Source organism: Littorina saxatilis, linkage group LG11 (assembly GCF_037325665.1).
Source record: "Littorina saxatilis isolate snail1 linkage group LG11, US_GU_Lsax_2.0, whole genome shotgun sequence".
NCBI classification, from domain to species: Eukaryota; Metazoa; Mollusca; class Gastropoda; order Littorinimorpha; family Littorinidae; genus Littorina; species Littorina saxatilis.
Genome location: NC_090255.1, coordinates 23,296,777 through 23,317,351, shown reverse-complemented (window position 1 = coordinate 23,317,351; position 20,575 = coordinate 23,296,777). Strand labels below are relative to the sequence as shown.

At 43.5% G+C, this 20,575-nt stretch overlaps 1 protein-coding gene across 1 annotated transcript in view; it reads right to left on the bottom strand.

Annotated features, from left to right (window-relative positions):
* Positions 1-865: 865 nt before the first annotated feature.
* The window catches only part of LOC138980065 (uncharacterized), a 40,857-nt gene continuing 21,147 nt past the window's right edge, over positions 866-20,575 (bottom strand). The window contains exons 4-10 of the mRNA XM_070352863.1: positions 13,352-13,488; positions 9,215-9,404; positions 7,767-7,988; positions 5,926-6,580; positions 4,741-4,862; positions 2,789-2,903; positions 866-1,855 (exon numbers count right to left, since the gene is read on the bottom strand). Coding sequence (XP_070208964.1) covers positions 1,029-1,855; positions 2,789-2,903; positions 4,741-4,862; positions 5,926-6,580; positions 7,767-7,988; positions 9,215-9,404; positions 13,352-13,488 — 2,268 coding nt within the window. The 3' untranslated portion in view covers positions 866-1,028. The remainder of the gene's footprint in view (positions 1,856-2,788; positions 2,904-4,740; positions 4,863-5,925; positions 6,581-7,766; positions 7,989-9,214; positions 9,405-13,351; positions 13,489-20,575) is intronic.

Sequence of the window (20,575 nt, the reverse complement as noted above, 5' to 3'; positions counted from 1 at the left end):
TGGAATCAGCAAATGATGGAGAATAAGATAAACGTAAATTTGGATCGTTTTATAAATTTTTAATTTTTTTTACAATTTTCAGATTTTTAATGACCAAAGTCATTAATTAATTTTTAAGCCACCAAGCTGAAATGCAATACCGAACCCCGGGCTTCGTCGAAGAGTACTTGACCAAAATTTCAACCAATTTGGTTGAAAAATGAGGGCGTGACAGTGCCGCCTCAACTTTCACGAAAAGCCGGATATGACGTCATCAAAGACATTTATCAAAAAAATGAAAAAAACGTTCGGGGATTTCATACCCAGGAACTCTCATGTCAAATTTCATAAAGATCGGTCCAGTAGTTTAGTCTGAATCGCTCTACACACACACACACACACACAGACACACACACAGACACACACACGCACACACGCACATACACCACGACCCTCGTTTCGATTCCCCCTCGATGTTAAAATATTTAGTCAAAACTTGACTAAATATAAAAAGGAAGAATCAAGTAATATGTATATAATATATACATTTTGACCATTAACATAACCCTTGAAAAATGTTCTCAAGGTAGAAACAATAACAATACAACTGTAAGCAAATCTAAGATAATGGTTGGGCAACGCTCTAACTGAAAACTATCCTTCAAACATATTGTATACATCACAGCATTACTACATGAATTCAAACAAACAAACAAACAAAAAAGGACCCTACAAAAACTAAAAAACAAAACAAGCAAACAAACAAAAATTAAAACTATAAAAATCCAGAACAAAAAATATGAAAATCTTGGCAGCTGTACTCATTTGTAAAGATACACTTCACTTTCCCAATCCCCCCACCCTCCTCTCTTCTTCAACCCAACCTCCCATCCCCCCCACCCGCCCCCAAAACTTCATCAAAAAGCAAGTTCCTTTCCAAACTGAAGAAAAAAGTGTAAAAGGCTCTTTGATTTCTTTGCGTCCAGACAAACATTCATATATGTTTCACAGCGAAAAGTGTTTGACGGTCTCTCATTAAAACAGTCCTTCTAAAGCTTCGTACTGTTCTCATTCTTCTGGGAATCTGTCTTTCTCTGCGAGGCTTTTTGGCGTGTTTTCACTTCCGAGATAGCTTCGTACGTGTGACCCTGCAACACTCTGTCCCGAACTTCTGCCGCTTGTGGATCAATGTTAGCCTGTCTGGGAATCATGCCAGATAAAGATGCACCGTTTGCGGATGCACCGTTTGAGGAGGAAGCTGCTGCAACACCTGCAGAAACGCGACTCGACACCTGCAATGGTGGGGATGCCAGCGGGCTGGCAGGGGGGCTAACTTCTTCGTACTGATGAGTCCTTCGCGATGGAGACATATGGTTGATGATTGTGACGTTAGGGCTGGCCCCTGTACCCACTTTGGAATGACCAGGCGCTGCACCTTTCGGTGAAGAAGACGATGACTTCATCGATGAAGGTGCGGGCACTTTGGACAAAGCTTCGTCAACGCTTTCATAATTCGGATCATTTTCGTTGTCTTGGTCAGCAGGAATGCAGTCTTTGACGCTGTGGTAGTCGGGGTGCAAAGTAACTCCGTTAATCATCACCTCCTCGCCTAAGCTTCCAAGACTTCCAAGGCTACCACTCGTTCCCGCACGGGGAATCCGTGGAAGAGCCGTCTCGCTGGGAGAAAATCCGCTGGTCTTGGAAACAACAGCGTAGCCGTCGTCAGCAATGACGACGTTGGGGTGGTTGGCGGAGGGGCTGGTGGGAGGTCTGCCGGTGTTGTTGAAGTGGTCGCCGTCGCTGGAGGAAGTGGACTTGGTCATGGAGTGCAGGGAGTCCAGAGACGGCGGCTCAGGGGCCGGGTTGGCGTAACCACCTGTTGAAATAGACGATTCAGAATAAATTGCTTAGTTTACATGTGGACGATGTGTGTGTGTGTGTGTGTGTGAGTGTGTCAATTGGTTTGTTGTTAATGTTATGCTGTTTTAGCTTTTGAAGCTTTTATTTCTGTATTTCGATTGCTTTTTGTTTTCTTCCTCCTTCTTTTCCCTTTTCAGTCTAGAGACAAAGTGTTGCTGTCTGGCATCAGCCTCGAGAGTCCGAGAAAAATGTCCCTCTTTCTTTTTCCATAACAACCGACTAATCCCAGGTCCTACACACACTGGTCAATCTGCCAAGGAAAGCAGTCAAACCATATCAAAAGATGCAATAATTGTATTATCTTTGATAAAAAAAAAGGTCTGTCAAATTAAAGCCTTGACTGAAGAATTAGGTTTAACAAAATCATCAAAAAAATCATAACATACAAGGTAAAAACATTTACACAAAAACTGAGAAAATGGTCCTCAGGGGAGGCAATCATCTTACTACAATTCAAAGGGCAATATACAGTGGTTGTTTCCCTTGTTACGAGAATGGATTTTTTCATGAAAGCAAAAAACCTATCTGATATGGTATTGTGACAGTCAGGGGGTAACTGGTAGCCCGGACACAGTGAAAACATGTAGACAAATTTAATATCAGCTTGTAGCTCTGATGCCAGAAAGAGACAATCAGACAGACAGACAAGACACAAACACACACACACAAACAGATGTATTGCACACACACATACACAAACACACAGAGATGTATATTTGCACACACACATACACACACAAACACACATACACTTACACACACACACACACACGCACGCACGCGCACACGCACACACACACACACACACGCACGCACACACACACGCACACACACACACACACACACACACACACACACACACACACTCACAAAACAAACTATTCCTCACCGGAAGCTCCGATCTCTGTGTAAGTATCACTGATGAGACTGGTGCTGTGCTGAAGGCTGGGGGTACCCGGGGTGGCATACCTCCCCACCACTCCATCGCCCGACCCTCCCTCCACCTGCACGATGCAATGGATTTTAATCGTTTGTCCGCCTGCCAAACGGTTGTGTGACGTGTCTAGTGTGTTGGCGAAGTGTCTTGTGCTTGTCACTTCTCGCTTTCAGCCCTCACCGCTGGCTAGCACCGTCTGTCCTTTTTAGGACAATGCGAAAAGAGAGCAGAATGCGTCAGTCTCTCCTGCCAGTACAATAACCTCTCCACAACAAGCCCTATGTAGTGCCTCCATCGCGGCGACAGGCGTAAACTGGGTACCGCAAGGCCCCAGGCTAGACTACAAGGACTCGGAGGAGGTTGGCCCCTAGACGTGCGGCATGCGGGCCCACCGGTGTGTGGAAACGCCCAGGTGCCCACGAACCAACCTCCAGCTATGGTTCAAATAGCCGGGCAGGATAGGCTCGTCAACCCTGGCAGGCAGCTATCCTAAGAGAAGACCACTCTGAATTCAAAACGAGGGTAGAGGAGGCTCATCATCCATGGAAGGAAACTCGTCTAGGAGAAGGAAAACTCCGAAATGAAACCCACGCAGTCCCTCGAAGACGGAACGGCACTGGCCTTTTTTAGGCGGGGAGCAGACCGGGTGCCTACGCTACCCTCGACAAATGGTTGTGTCATCAACAATCGTTTGTCCAGTATTTAATTTAATTCTCTATTTTTGTATGAACTCAAATGTTTAGTGTTCTTAGTATTGTCTTGTTAGCCTAAGTTCTATTTAATCAGAGTATGTTTGCGTGTGCTTATACCTAGTGATATTGTAAAGCGCATAGTGCTTTTAGTTATGCGCTATAGAAATCTCCTTAATAAATAAATAAATAAATAAATTAACACAATGTTCATGCTCTGAGATTCACAGGGCCTGCAGTGTCTGTAAACATAGGGCAGGCAGATGGTTTCAGCTCTAGATATTGGTCACTGACCCAGGTCACAAAGTCAGTGTCTTCAAAGGACGTCCTTATAATATAGCCTGAAGTCGACTTCATGAAGGCGTCGCAAAGTCTTCACACCGAAAGAGCGTAGCTTCGCAAATTTTGACATTTATAAGCTTCTGTGATCGAGCAACAAAGTTGCAACTGCTTTCTTGTCAACTGAAAAAAATGGTATCCAGGGGAGGCAATTATCTTACCACAATTGAAAGATACGATGGTTATTTCTCTTGCCAAGGTATGGATTTTTTTTTTATGATATCAAAAAACATTCTCGATGCATTTTGTTGCAGTCAAGGGGCTCAAAATATGATGTGATGAACAAAGTTTTGCCATGCCTATCAATCAATCAATCAATATGAAGCTTATATCGCGCGTATTCCGTGGGTACAGTTCTAAGCGCAGGGATTTATTTCTTAATTTAAAAAAAAAAAAAAAAGTAATTTTTAAAATTTTTTTATTTATTTATTTATATAACGTATAGATGACAGTTACAACAGTGAATGTCGTGGAGAGAGAGAGACAGAGAGAGAATGTTCAATATTGACTGTATTTCACAGAAAGAAGCGTTAATTTCCTACCTAATAATTAGATTTTAAAGACGACTTTTTTTTTATATATATACTGTATCCTATTTTGAGTTTTAATAAAGTGGACTAGCAATGATATTAACCATAAAGTATTTATGATTATAAAGGATAAACGAGAGGATATATGTCAGGGTGTGGGTATGAATATGTGTGGTTTGGGTTATATGTGTATTGATGTGTACTTTTATGTGTCTATATGTTCTGAAAGTTTGTTTTATGTGATGTTATCTTGTACACGAGCCAAAAGAAACATTTCTATTTGTTGCATTCAGACAAAAAGGTTTTATTGACTTGAATTGAATTGAATAGAAGAAAGAGAACTCACTGTAGCATAGGTGTTTTCAGGCAGGTCGGGCACCACCTCGTATGTGTTAAGAGCATTCCTGGCGGTCATGCTGGCCAGCGACTCCCTGGCTGTGACCTTGGTGTATCGGTGCTCCTTGCCGTCTGTCACCACACACAACTTATGCACGTCACGTCAATAAACGGTGAACATTTTACACACACAACTTATGCACGTCATGTCAATAAACGGTGAACATTTTACACACACAACTTATGCACGTCATGTCAATAAACGGTGAACATTTTACACACACAACTTATGCACGTCACGTCAATAAATGGTGAACATTTTACACACACAACTTATGCACGTCACGTCAATAAATGGTGAACATTTTACACACACAACTTATGCACGTCACGTCAATAAACGGAGAACGTCAAACACAACTTATATTATTACAGGTCAATTTATAAATAAATGGGAAAACGTTTTTACTATTCGCCTGAGATGTTGCTAGGATTCATTTTAATTAGCCCATAGACCATTTATCCTGGACCGCCAACTAGCTCTCTCTCCGCTCTTTCTCTCTATTACGAGGTAGCGGCCTCTCGCATTTAGGAACCTACGCTTACAAGCCTTTCAGAAATCAGGGGGACGTGATATCCGGTGTCGATTGTAAACATGGACGAAGTTGCCGAGGTAAGTTCTGAAAATGCTAAAATAAACTCAGCAAAAGTGCATATGGAACGTGTTTTTCGATGAGTTTTGTTAAGTTTAGTTTGGAGTTTTGGAAAATCCAGTTCATTGTTACCTCCCATTGTCAGAAATAACTGGAGCGTGCTTTCTTTTCACTGTCTTCGAATCGCTGGCTTTCAAACCGGACGCGACGCGCCCCTGAAAGTCGAGAGTCGTAACCTCGAAGGGTCACGTGACGAGTTGGCGGTCCAGGCTATTTGGTCTATGATTAGCCAAAACAACCACAAAGGCCATCCTTAATTGAGCCCGAAGTTGACTTCGTGAAGTCATTTTACCAAGAATTCAGTGCAAAAGATTCATGCAGTGAGGTTATGTGAAGTAGACTTGGTCCAATCAATATCAGGCTTAAAAATGTCAGCAATGTTAAGACGTTTTCTCCAGTTCTTGGCGTCAAACCTTACCTAAATGAGTAAATGTTAAAAACACACACCACACACACACAAAAGATTCAATCCTATCCCTTACTGTTTCCGGCAGAATCATCATCCCCGGCTCCCTCAGCAGCCCTAGGAAGCAAGGTTCCCACCTCACTGGCGTCGTACATGCGAGGGGGCTCCGAGGGGGTGGTAAAATATGGCTCAATCTCTTCCTCCTCTTCCCTCCTGCTCCTCCCCTGTTCAGGCCCCTCCTCCCTGCTGGTCGACGGGTTACGATCCTTGACCACTGTGGCGTAATCGTCTTGAGAATCGGCTTCTTCGTCAGCGAACTGAAGCCTGAGAAGTTCCTCGCTCGAGAGAGGTGCAGAGGCCGAGTTGTTGAGGTTCGAACCAGAATTGCGACCATGATCCCCGCCTGCGTGTACTACTGCTCCCCTCGGAGGTGACGAGCCGCTGTTGAGAGGCACGACAGTGACTTGCGGTTGGTCTGATACGACGGAATACGGGTCATCGGGGTCAACGGCGTTCGACGCATCCACCACCAGCGCTCCTCCTGAATCGCCCATCACTTTCTCGTAAGGGTCTTCATCTTCAATCATATTTGTGTTTGTTGTGTTGACTTCCGGTAAGGTGATGACGTGGTCGTGTTTCAAGTGGGAGTAGTCATCGTCTGCCTCATCCTCCTTCTCAGAGTCCTTAACTTTGGTGTACGGATCTTCATTGTCGTCATCCTCGTCCTTGACCTGAGATGTCAAACATACGTTTAATAACTCAAGCAAAGGCGGACACTTTTTTTCTGACAGAAATGGAACAAGACATCTGCAGCTACCTCCTTGACAAAGGTGGACTAACTCATCGTTTTCTTTCATCAAATTCGCCTCACACGCACTTACTCTCCCCTAGAAGAAAACTTACTTTTGATTTGTCTGTTTGCTTGCTATAAGTATAAACTTCTTTATGTCCTCAATTTACATCCTTTCGTCTGATCGCAAAACTTTTGGGTCACATTTACAATACCAATTCTTGTTTTAGATTTGATGAAGAAGTATTGTGGATCAGTTCCCTTTGCTCTGTACAAAAGTGTATTTCAGAAGAAAAAAATACAACAAAAATGAGGAATAACAAAAATGATTGGGAGGCTTGACACAGGAGGGAGAATGAAACAAGTCGCGTGAAGCGATATAAAAACATTTAGTCAGTCGGTATCAAACTAAAAGATCAACACGACAAACCAGTCGTAGCCAAGACTGTATTTAGATAGTCTCGGCTAACCCGTCCCGGGGTCACGCTCGTCTCCGCGAAGCATGCGACCGCGTAGTACATGCACTTACTGAACCTATTTCCTTTCATTCTGAGCTCATTTTTAAAGTAAACACGACATATCTACATATTTTTTGATTCAGGAGAAGATGAGGAAAACTATGCAATCAATTTTTAATCAGCTTCTAAAAAATCGATTTTAATGACAACTTTAATGAGCAAACTAATTAACTAATTTTTAAGCTTACGAGCTGAAATGCAATCCCATAGTCCGGACTTCGTAGAAGATTGCTTGACCAAAATTTCAATCAATTTGGTTGAAAAATGAGGGTGTGACAGTGCTGCCTCAACTTTCACTGAAAGCCGGATATGACGTCAGCAAAGGCATCTATCCAAAAACGGAAAAAACGTCCGAGGATATCATACCCAGGAACTCGCATGTGAAGTTTCATGAAGATCGGTCTTGTAGTTTTATCGGAATCACTTTATACACACACTGACATACATACATACTCCACGACCCTCATCTCGATTCCCCCTCTATGTTAAAACATTTAGTCAAAACTTGACTAAATGTAATGAAAAAAGCATGGGACTTTGAGGGCAGCAAAGAGTAAGATGCATGCTGTAAATATACACATGATCTTTATACAAGCCCCAAGAAATCACCTTGGCATACGGATCGTAGTCTGTCGTGGCTGCGACCTTGGCGCTGGCCCGAGAGCGAACATCTTTCACAACATCATAGGTTCGTTCGCGCACTTGAGCGTAGTGACCTTCAGAGGTCGTGTCTGGTTCGGAGGCAGGTGTGGTCCCGGGGCTGGGTGGGTCCCGAGGAGAGTCCAGTTTGATGTGGTCGTAGTTCACAGACGCTGTCTTGCTTTGTGTGATCTGAAAGCAGCAAGAGTCTAGGGCTAAGCAGTTAGTGGCCATTTGACTACAGAGTCTTTGCAGCACATTTCACAGTGTGGGCGTCCCAGGAACGTTATTTTACAGCTGCTTGTAAGAAACAGCTAACTCACTGTGAGTGCTGGGAGCACTTTTGTATCGCTTCAGAAGCTTAGGGGCTCAGAAAAAGAAAAATGGCAGCCATATAGTGTTTGGGTTTCATTTCGAAGACAAAACTTTCCTTAACACCATTACATGAATTGGATTGAATTGAATTGAATTGAATTGAACTTTATTTAACAAGGATTAAGATTTAAGGCTACACCTTTTCTTACAAATTCTGTCCTTGGGATGCACATACAGTGATACACACAATGATAAAATTAAAAAAATCAAAACAAATTAAAAAGTGAACAACAAAAGGAGGTCGGAAATTGCACCAATTAAGAGATGGTGACTGAGCATTTCAACTCCAAATTAATTTGAAGTAAACTTTAGCTAACAAAAGTTCTGATAACGATCATCTTCAACAACTTTGTCATCACAAAGTTATTCACTAATGACCATTGTGCAAGTTTAGCTTTCAAACTAATTGCGATCACATCTGCGCATTCGCTGACATTTCGACTGCCATCCTGGGAACACTTGCAGAAAAGCGGATATTTTCGCAAGCAAGAAAAGCGATAAATCTGATGCTTAGTTTGGCCAGGAATCTAAGTTACACAAACCATGAAATAACTTGAAAACAACAGAACCCTTTACACTATACTCTTATGCATCCAAAATGACAGGCGCATAGAAATTTTAAAGGCGTACATATACATATATATACAACTTAAAGCCCTCACAGCCTCTCTCCAATTTCATTTTCATTACTTTATTGTCCCATCGCTGGGAAATTCGGGTCGCTTCCTCCCAGGGGAAAGCTAGCAGCAACAGAGTTGCGCGACCCAGGTGTATGCGTGTTTAGGTGTTATCAGCCACCTGCACTTATGGCAGAATGACCGAGGTCTTTTACGTGCAACAGTGGTAAACACGGGGGTGTAACATGGATACCGTCTCTGAGTCTGCACATAAAGTTGACCCGTGTCCGGCCCGGCCCGAATTCGAACCTGCGACCTTTCTATCACAAGTCCAGTGCTTTAAGAACTGAGCTACCGGGCCCCCAATACAGGCAAAACCCATCAGAGATGTACGTTCCTAAAGATCAACCTTCGTATCATTCTAACCTTTGCTCCAAGATGATCGTAGGCATCATTGTTTTTGGTCTCATCACCACTGCTGCGTCCACTGGTCTGCTTGTCCACCAGACCTGCCCCCGAGTGGTTGCGTTTGTGATTGTTAACAGGCAAGTCCGGTAACTCACGCAGACTAGTGGGCCGCATCTGGGCTGAGCCGCTGCTCTCTTGTCGGCTGTGGCTGTAATGACAATACACGATTTTAAAAATAACTCTTTCAGGTTTGTAGGTATTGTGGAAGAGTGACCTTTTCTTGCAAAACCTCCGACAAACAAAGGATGGACCAATCACTAGCGAGAGGTCTGTCCGGAACATGTGGACCATCCTTTGTTTGTCGGAGGGTTTGCAAGAAAAGGTCACTCTCCCACAACCCATACAAACCCCACAGAGTTATTTTGGGGATTTGTCAATCGAAAGCAAAACTTAATCAAGTCGCAATGCTGAAAGCACAGGATTAAAAATCATGCAAAGCATAATAATTATCGAAAATAAATACAAAACGTTAAGCACAATAATTGCTGTATGATTTAGACTTAACAAATGCAGATTCATGATGAATATCACCCTGATTTTTTTCTCTCTCAGTCAAACAAATGAAACACACTTTGTTTGATCAAAGATCATTAATAAACTACAAATTTACCTGAAATTATTGTAATGACTACATATTTGCACATGAAAAAAAGATTACAGTACCTTTCCCATATAAAGTTCAATGTGATAATAATTAATTAACTGAAATCGGCACTTTGATCAAGACATCAACATATTAACCCTTACACTGGTGCAATTCTGTAACACATGTTACATAGCCACTGGTGAATTAACAGAGAGAAAAATAAAGAAAAGCGGTCATATAGGTTTTCGCATCCATGCGAGGTAATCGGAACCGACCAAACAGACTGAGCCAGTAGCACGACATATATGTGTAGCCTATGCGATGGTAAACTTTGTCTGTCTGTGCGTATGTATGTATGTACCGGGTATGTATGTATGTCTGTGGTAGAAACTTTAACATTTGACTAAACACCGAAATACTCATTTCACCAGGTTAATTTTCAAGCACCATCTTCAAACTATTGAAGTAATGATCAACATTTTGTCGGCATGTGTAAGTATCCTTCCCATATAAAGTTCAATGTGTAAGTGTGTATCCAAAGAAAACGGGTGGTGGGAGGTTTTGAGGGGGTAAAAGCAGGTGACTGGTTTGTGTCGTGTGTGGTATGTAGACCAGGTCAGGGGTCAAGATCAGGTCAGGTCACGTGAAGGATTGTGGTATAGATTCACTTTTCAGTTCTCACCTCTGCATTCGCCGATTCGGGGAAGACGATTTCCACATTGTTCGGTTTCTTTAGCTCCAGAAAAATAAATAAAGAAGATACCAAATGAGATTTCCTACAGTTCGATCTGGCCACAGCGTTTTTTCAGTGTCTGCGCGAGGAAGAGCTGTCGAAAGCGCAGTGTCGATCTGGCAGTCGTGTCCCCAGTAAGTACAGACAGATCTAGTGTCTCCCACTCTTACAACGTGTCACCCACTGATAATCCGTTTTTTTCAATTTCTTTTTATTTCAGCAGACACGGATATCAAACACAGTGCTAGGCAGTCACCTCTAGTGAAATGAGTTAATTTAAAGTGCCTGTAATGTTTGGATGTCTTTGTTCGATTTATGTGAATTTCAAGACTTACAGTAGAGTCTCAAGTTTTCTCTGCCCGTATAAAACTGTCCACCATTTACTTGAACATGCAGAAAGTTAAAAAACAAAGGATTACTGTACTCGATTATTCGATTCGTGAATATGCAGATATAAGGAAACGGAATGAATCTGTTCTGAAAGTCAAAATTATTACGATTTTGCCTCAGTTTCATAACATGCTCTGTCATGGTTCTGTCTGTAAAATTTGGTACCTTGCAATTGTTAACAACTTCCTTGAATTTGAAAGACAGTTTTTGAATGCTAGATCTACAGGGTCTAGATCTGTATCGCGTTTCATTCCAGACTCATCTCTTTGATTGTACTGTTTGCTGTTTATGCTGCTATCATGATTCGCTAATGTCAGCTGTAACGTTCGGTAAACTTACCTTGCAACAGCTTCCTTGTCTTTGTTGGCATTATCTTTCAAGGCAGCACAACGCATTGAGATTAGCTTCGTTTTGGACAGCAGGTAGAATGCGAGTTTTGAGACAACGACAGTCGTCCAAAGAAAGCTTGCTGTGGAATTTTGTTCCACATAATGGTACATGTGATTCTGTGTTAATGGTTTCTTTTTTCCTCTGTTGGTTTCTTCCTCTTGAGTTGACCGTTATCACTCAAACAAGACCATCAGAGTACCTCAGTTGCTCCTCAAAATGGACTGTGAATAGTGTGTTGACTGTGGTGACCGTCAGAATTATTTTAAGAACCAGGCTCAGCTGCAGTCAGTTGACATGTTTCGCATATTGTAGGGTTCCCATGCTGCATAGGTAAAGTGGCTTGTATAACCTGACTATTCAGTATTAAAACACTGTTTATATTTGTGTAGGTTGTAGTCATCACAACTAATCGCATTTTGCTTTTTGTTTCAGAAAGGAGGATAAGCTACAACAAGATCGACGCTATGTCAGAAATGCATCAGCCACATGACGACTTTTGAATTTAGATCCACTCGGCATGGTGACAAGTCTTGATGAAAAGTATAAGACTGAGGACAGCAGTGGAAAAAGTGGCCACATGGCAGGTACCTATTGCTTAGTGTCTGCAGTGAAAAAGACAGATAAGCTGATGGTAGATTTCCAAATGAACATAGTACCCTCAGATCTACTGCTGATTTACGACGGGCAAGCTACAATCCAGGGCAGAGAACACTGCAGCGTTGTAATCCAACTCTGCATTTGTTTCAGGAAAGGACGTCCTTACAAATAAACATTACAACTCTCTAAGGCCAAAAAAAAAAAATTGTCTGTTTAGGGTAACCCGACCGACCCTATCGATTTGGCGCCGACCCAAAAACTTTTTTTTGATTTCAAAAAAAAAAAAGAAAAAAAAAGAGGTAAAAATGCTAAAAAGAGACATTTGGCGTTTCTTTCTCTCCCTTTCTCTCTGTTTTATTTATACGTTAGTTTTGAAACATGTATTCATCAAATATAAGAAGTGAATGTTCAGCCAACATAGCATTTACACACACACACACACACAAAAAAAAAAAAACAAAAAAAAAAAAAAACTACCTACCTACCGACCCTACTTTTTTTGGTCATGTTACCCTAAACAGACAATTTTTTTTTGGGGCCTAATACAAAGACATATAGTGCATAGTGTACTCTAAACAAGAGGTTGTGCTACCACAGGAACATCCCGATAATTGAGTGAGGCAGGATTTAAAAGCTTCCAAGGGCTGCAGTGAGGAAGTACATGGTCTTTCTTTCATTGACCTTAATTAGCTTTCACACAGCCAGTATATGAGTGATAATGGTCTTTTTGGTGACCGTTCACTCCCAAGCACGCAGAGCTGGTTGCAAGCAGGACAACGTGTCACTGGAGAATAACATAGACTTCGGAGTGCGAGGACCAGGGAAAATAACCTCATGTGAACCTGTCTGAGTGTGACCATCGTGACGCCCATATCTTTAACTCTTAGTCGTATGACAATTCCAAGAATATATTATCTTGATACACAAGCTCTAGGGTAGGTTAATGATTGTAGATAAGATTTTTCATGATAATTATGCTGATGCAGTTTAAAAGTGTGTCTGTGTGTGCGTGCGTGTTTGTGCAGTCGTGTGTGTATGTGTATGTGTGTGTGTGTGTGTGTGTGTGTGTGTGTGTGTGTGTGTGTGTGAGGATTGCACAAGATCTCCTTCAGGGACAAGTATACCAACAACAATTACACATGTATGCAGTCATTTTATCTGTTTGCCTAAATTATTTTGAAAATTATACATGGAGTAGATATGATGCGTTAGTTTTAACTGTGTGTGTGTGCGTGTGCGTGTGTGTGTGTGTGTGTGTGTGTGTGTGTGTGTGTGTGTGTGTGTGTGTGAGGGAGTGAGGGAGTGATTTGAGTTTGTGTTACTGTTTGTCTATATATAATTTCTTACGGGAGCCTTGAAGGCTTCGCCTCTTGTTATTATTATTATTATTCAAACTCACCCTGATGGCGAAGAGCTGCCTCTGACTCCATTCGCCACGCCATTGATGATAGGAGTTGTCTCCCCTGTGACCGAGAGATGATTTGTCTCCCCTGCCACTTCATCTTCCACTGCGATCGCTGCTTGATCAGCCGCTATCTGTTTTTTGGTAGGAAAGAACACTAGAATTATAACTGCTGTATATATATATTATAATAATAATAATAAATAACTTTTCTATGGAGCGAGTTCCATCAATTACGAATACGAATACGAATACTTTATTATCTCATACAGAGAAATTTCAGTGTGGTGCACATTAAAAGACAAAACAAATAATAAGACAACAGATAAAAATACCATACGAAGCATACTACACTCGCGCACGCATATGTACACTAACAGGAATAGTAACATGATTCCAAATAGGTTAAAAGTTTAACGCTAAAAACTATCATTATCACAGGACTAGATATGTCATTGAACAATATTTATCACAGGACTAGTCATTCGAGGGTTATCACATTCATTCATCACAGAAATCAGTGCATATGTTCACCGGTACACATACTAGTTTTAATTAACTTAGGTATTTAAAAAGCCAATTGACTTTGGAATAAAACTGTTCTTAGTTCTGAGCGTGCGGAATCTGGGAGTGCGGAGGCGACGTCCTGAGGGCAGGACCTCAAAGTGGTGAGCGAGCACATGACTACTATCCTGGATGATGCAACGGGCCTTTCGCACCACACGTCGTTCATACAGCACAGTCAATCCTTCCTGTCTCACCCCCACAATCTTACCACATGTGTTCACCACCCGCCCAAGCACATTCTTACTCTTCACACACAGACCTCCATACCAGCAGATGAAAGAGAAAGTGAGAATGGATTCAATGAATGAAGTATAGAATGTTTGGAGGATGCGGCTGTTGATGTTCAGACTTCTGAGCTTTTGTAAGCAGTAGATTCTTGACTGACACTTCTTGTGGATAGCTTTAGTGTTTGAGGAGAAATTTAGTTTGTTGTCAATGACTGTTCCGAGATATTTGTATTCAGTCACTCGCTCAACTTTCACACCATCTATGTACAAATCTGAAACTGTAGCTGGGTTTTTGCGAAAGTCAATAACTAGCTCTTTTGTTTTTGTTACATTTAGGGCTAAATAGTTATCTTTACACCAGGAGCTGAAATTTTGAACTTCAGAAAAATAAACAGAATCAGAGTCAGACAGGTCTTCAAGGGCAGAATCGTCAGAATATTTCACAAGAGGGGTCGTAACAGTGCCTTGACAATCGTTAGTGTATAATGTGAACAGAACTGGAGACAATACTGTGCCCTGAGGGGCTCCAGTAGAAGTACTAACTATGGATGAAAGTGCGCTATGGAAATTGCCTCCAGGCGCTTAAATATATATCTGTATAAGTATCAGGCAATCATATCTACCGGGGGTCCGGGTAGCTCAGTTGGTAGAGCACTGGACTTGTGATCCACTTCTAAGGTCGCAGGTTCGAATCCCGACAGGGACGGACACGGGTCAACGTTTATGTGCAGGATGGTATCCATGTCCCACCACCCGTGTCACCAAAGTGGCAAGGTGACTGATTAGACCTTAACACGCACACCGTGGCTTGGGCAGCGCAACTCTTGTTGAAGCTAGCTTTCCACTGGGAGGAATTATTAACAGCTATTGTGTTTTCAGCGTAGCAATAAGGGCCCGATATTTAGACGAGACAAGTATAATGCCGACGAGTCGCATTATCCTTGTTCGAGTCTAAATATCGGACCCTAATGCTACGATGAAAACACAATAGCGTTTATATATAGCTATTCTTACATTAAATTCTGTGTTAAAATCATGTTTTTGTCAGCAACAAGTACCAGAATGGTCCATGACGTTGATTGCAGACGAAGGTTCCCTTTCCGCATGAAGCCACGGAAATAACATGTATTACGGAGAAAACTCGAGATAACCGGATGTTTAGCATTACGTCAATATGCTAGGAATCATATGACGTCATGACGTATCATGCTTGCCTACGTAGATTGTATGTTCGAAAGTCTGACTTCTGTTGGGAATTCGCGTGGTGAAGACTGCGGTAAATCTGTAGATGATAAGAGAACAAGGATTGTCTCAGAAGAAACGACTAAATGTTTCAGACCGGTAACTAAATTTTAACATTGCACTATATAATCCAAAATTTTAATAATAAATTTTCATTTAATTAATATACTTACCCAACTCACATATAGCAATTAACTCTAGTTCAGTGCTGGTAACGCTGTACACGTTCCCCTTGGTAACAAGGGAGACCACCCTAAAAAAGAGTGATCCATCCCATAATATCAGACCGATGTCCGGTCCAACATCCGTATGCGTGCGCATACGCCGCCATTTGTATCATTCGAACGAAGCCCAACTCACTACTTTTTTAGAACCCAATACCACCACAGCGGGGAGGCGGGAGGGTTTAAACGATGTGAGTTGGGTAAGTATATTAATTAAATGAAAATTTATTATTAAAATTTTGGATTAAATTACATATTATTACCCAACTCACATATAGCAGATTGCTACTATAGGTGGCGGGTATATAGCGAAATTAAGATATTAGAACCTGTCCTGCGATTACCACAACAGGTAACGCGGAACTGCCGTCCTGTATCAAGACGCCTCTGAGGTAGAAGTTAATAAAAACCTCCTCAGACCGCCAGTAAGCCGACTCCAGTACTTCAGCCAAAAAGGCCCGACCGGAGGACTGCCAAAGAGGAGGCCCATGCCCTTGCCTCAAACGTTCTAGCTATAGAGAAAGGCAAAACTGCCCTAACATCTCCAGACTGTGATTGTCAACAGGTAAACCTCTGTGTGATCAACATGGAGACTCACTTGGTTAAAGTCCCTTTCGCAATATCCTTACACCTGCTGTGTTAAGCGATATCATAAAAGCTTCTGACTTTCTGACCAATTGCCGAGTCCGTGACAGGTACCTTCTGAGCGTCCTCACCGGACAAATAACCACATCAAGCTCCCCAGGAGCAAGAATCCAGTGTAGCAGTCCATCTAGGTAAGGTTGACTACAAAACGTCATACCTCTACCAGAGTAGATAGACCTTCTTCCCTCCACAACTCAGTGTTTAACGTCGTTTTCAACCGTTCAAGGTTAAACCACGACGGAGATGAAAGATAAGGCAAATGCCCTTTGATTCAATGATCTAACAAGATCCGTGAAAGACAGAAAAATCCTCGAAACTCGAAATGTTAAACTGGCTAAACGTGACTCTAAAGGAACCAAACTCATGCTTCAAGAAAAGAAAGTGCAATTGGAAGCTGGTTGCCCCCATTACCGCTTAAATGCCGAGGTTCAATCACGACCGAGATGAAAGATAAGGAAAGTGACCTTTGATCCACTAATCTAACAAGATCCGTGCGAGTCAGAAAAATCTTCGAACCTCGAAAAGTTTAATTGGCTAAACGTGACTCTAAAGGAGCCAAACTCTCGCTTCATGAATTGAGAATGCAATTCGAAGCTGGTTTTCCCTATTTTCCGCTCAAATGCCAGAAAATTTCAAAGAAAACCCACAAGTCATAGATCAGTCTTTCTTAAAAGAGCTGTCTTTATCCAAAATAGCCAGAAAGCACGCTTACTCCCACTTCTCACAGAAGCTACTAGAGTAAGCTTAGCCGTTTTCCGTGATAAATCGCCAGGCTAGCCTTGAAAAAAGGGTAAAGCCAAGCTGCACCAAGCCGTAACAACGTGACCGAAATCTCATAAAGTCTTAAATAAGACATGGAAGACAAAACGGAAACCCAAAAAGAAAGGTGGATAGCCACCTGCAATAAACAGAAAGAAGAGGAGTTCTTTCCGTAAGAAAAAAGCACTTTGAACCACGCCAGTCAAAGTGGCAAGTGAACAAAACACAAAAACCCTATAGAGACTCTGAACCAAATCCAGAGTCGAGGCGGAAGCCCCTGAGAATCTCAAGGATACCCCTACAGTAGACATCCGTGTAATTCGAATGTGAGAAAGCAAAGATGCCTTCTTGCCAGCCTTAAGAGGTCTGGGAACCAAGATTGCAAAGACCCGTCTGTGAGACCAAAAGGTCGCCGAACAGATCTATGAAAGAGCCCTGTGAAAGCGAGGGTATCGAGCCAAAGCTAAAATAGACAACAGCCAGCCTGAAGCTTTTCGTTTGGAAACAAAAAACCGCCAAGGCCTGCCTAACGCTTTCCCTTTTACCATGAGCTTCTCTTAGAAGGAAAAACCCCGCGTGCATAGCAGCGGATTCAAAGAGATAACTTTCAAACGAGAAAGAGATTAAAGTCACGCCAAAAGAACAAAACTTTAAAGGCAGAGGCTTACTCCTAGGTAAAAGAACGGCAAAGCAACATCCTTTGTATCTGCATCCTGTAGGACCACAAAGATAGCCGTTCAGAACGTAACCGACCAGGCGAGAGAAAATAAAAACAAGTACAAAAGAGCCCATCAAAAAGAAAAGATGAGACAATCTACCCGAGCTAGGAGATCTTGATCTTACAGACAGTTTCTCCTTGCTATCAAAAACCCGATGGATGTTTGCCAAACCCGAGGGCGGTTCCGTAGAACGCAAAAAGAGAACCTAAGTTCTTAGGCTTGGCGTTAACCGAAGCCTACAGAAAGCGCTCCGTGAGTGACACGCTACTTGAGCGTGCAACACAAGCCAAAGCACCCTCGCCACAGGTCACGCGTTGTCCACCAAGGAAGAGCCAAGTGGTGACAAAGAAGACTCGCTTGTGAAAACTTCCACAAGCACAAAGGATCCCGACGGAGGATGTAAGGGCTTGACACTCAAAGATTCTCCTCGGAAAGCTCAAAACAACTACGAACTGCCGCGAACAGCGACACAAGTGAAGTAAAAGCCTCCCTCCTGTTCAAAAGCATTATAATGATCATCGAAATGATGAGACCCAGTCACCCATCCCGATAAGGCTAAACTTGCCAACATCGGAAAATTTTGAAAAAACAAAAAATTTTAAACGCCAGAACTCCATGACCAGATCTCCATCCACCTGTCCCATGCCAGCTGGAAGACTGGAAGGGGAAGTGGATACAGCCTGTATAACAGCAAAGGAACCGCAGTAACGGAACCGGAAGCCAAAAGCTGAAAAGTGCCGACTACCAACGCAGTGTTAACAGTAGAAGGCTGTCCCATCCTGTAACCGGAAGATGCAGCCGCAAAAGCGGAAGCGAAACCGGCCGTGGATTAGTAAACATGAGAACCAACCGGTTGTATAGAAACACACCGGAAGATTCCATAGAACCTCGACCCATTACAGCTGCGAGCGCCACTGCCCTTGCTAACTTGAAATGGAACCTGAATACAGTGCTAATCGTTAATGCGGAAGCACCTACATCTGAACAGCCGTCAAGCACAACCGTGCAATCCGGAAGCTGCCTTCCTGTTTGACTCAAATTATCCAACAAGGAACCAGCCTTACTGCTCGCTTCCTGCCCCCCAGGAGGAAGCGGAAGTCAAAACTACAAGACATATGCCATCTTCAGGGCAATGAACGACGATTCCCGGCCGCGGAAGTGAACCTACTGTTCCTCCGAACTCCGGAAGTCGTCGAACAAAGGCAGGGGTGGACGAGGCAAAAAAATTCCTCAGCCACTCCTTCCTGTCAAGTCCTAAATGCCGTTTATCACTGCGCACATCACTACGCTGGACACCTTGAACGGCAAGTTAAGCTGGGTGACATCCACCACCGTGGACACCTCTCCAAACATCACCTTCCTACTCGGTATCAAAGTTAGGAAGGTGACCCCCAGAGCATGGCCAATCCAAGAATCACCCAGCCCAACAACTTCCTGCCCCCAGGGCGGAAGCTTACGTTGCCCAGCCATGAAAATGCGTGCTACATTCCTCGCGCGAACGTACACCACTTTCACCGGAGAACCCGGCTACACGTGGCCATATATGCCAACTCCTGGGCAATGGACAACGATCCCCGAAAGCTGAAGAGAACATCCTGTTCCTCCGAACTTCCAGAAGTCGGAACCGGAAAGAGGTGGAGTCAGTTACGCCCTGCTCTCAACCACCCCTTCCGGCCAAAACTTAAATGCCGTTTTCCGCCGACCACGTCACTGCGCTGGACAACTTGAACGGCAAGTTAAGCTGGGTGTCGTCCATCCCATGGACGCACCCTCGTTAACCTTCCTGCTCGCCATCGTAGTCAGGTAGGTGACCCTAGAATGACACCCATGGTCAGGCCCAGAGTCACCAATAACTTAAATGCCATTTCCGTTAGCCCACGTCACTGCGCTGGACAACTAAAACGGCAAGAAAGCTGGGTGTCGTTAGCCTTCCTGCTCGCCATCGAGTCAGGTAGGCCACCGCGGCCTATTCAGTCACACCGCCCTGCTGGAAACCAGACGCAGGAGGTTGACCTACAGACGGACACCCGCGGTCCGTCTCTCAAGGCTGGGAATCCTCTACCACTGAGGCATCCCCGTCATCCGCCCTAACCTACGACTCGAGATCAAGCTCAGAGCCAGGAGGCAGAACATCAGACAGTTTATCGTCGGCAGAACCGACCACTTCCTGCCCCCAGGGCGGAAGAGGACTAAAACGGTCCCCGATATTCTCATAAAGAGACGTACGGAGGCGTTCGTCCTTTCGCTGCTCATAAGAACTCTCACGACATCCATCGCCAGAGAAAGCCCCCTGAGCTCGCACACCGGCAAGCGGTGTAGACATACCTTGTACTGGTGTCACATTCGGGAGAGACACCAAGTCGGTACCCCCATCCTGCGAAGCATGGACATCCGCCCGAGTCACAGTCGCCGAAGGCTTAGCGGAAGTCGAAGCCGGAACTGCAGGCGACCGCCGGATCTTGGCTAAGGAAAAAACATCAGAAACACCCGACGGAAGCGCACACAATTCCTCCCGAGTGGAAGATAATCCAGACGCTAATGACGAAAACTTGAGAGCTCAGCGTCAACAATAAAGAAGCAACGTCGGCTGGCGCTAACCCAGGGCAGCCAGGCGAAACAGAAGCAGAAGAAGCTACACCACTCTTGTCAGAAAGTAAACAAGTCTGACCGGAAGATTGTTCGTACGTCTGCTAACACGGGAGACTTAACAGAAGTTGACTCAGATGACACAGACGCGGACTTCCCTGCTCCCTTATCTCTCCTTGAGCTTCTTTTCGGAGGCGTAACGTCAGCTACCTGCCTCGAACTAGGCTTCCGTTTAGCGCTATCAACAAGCGA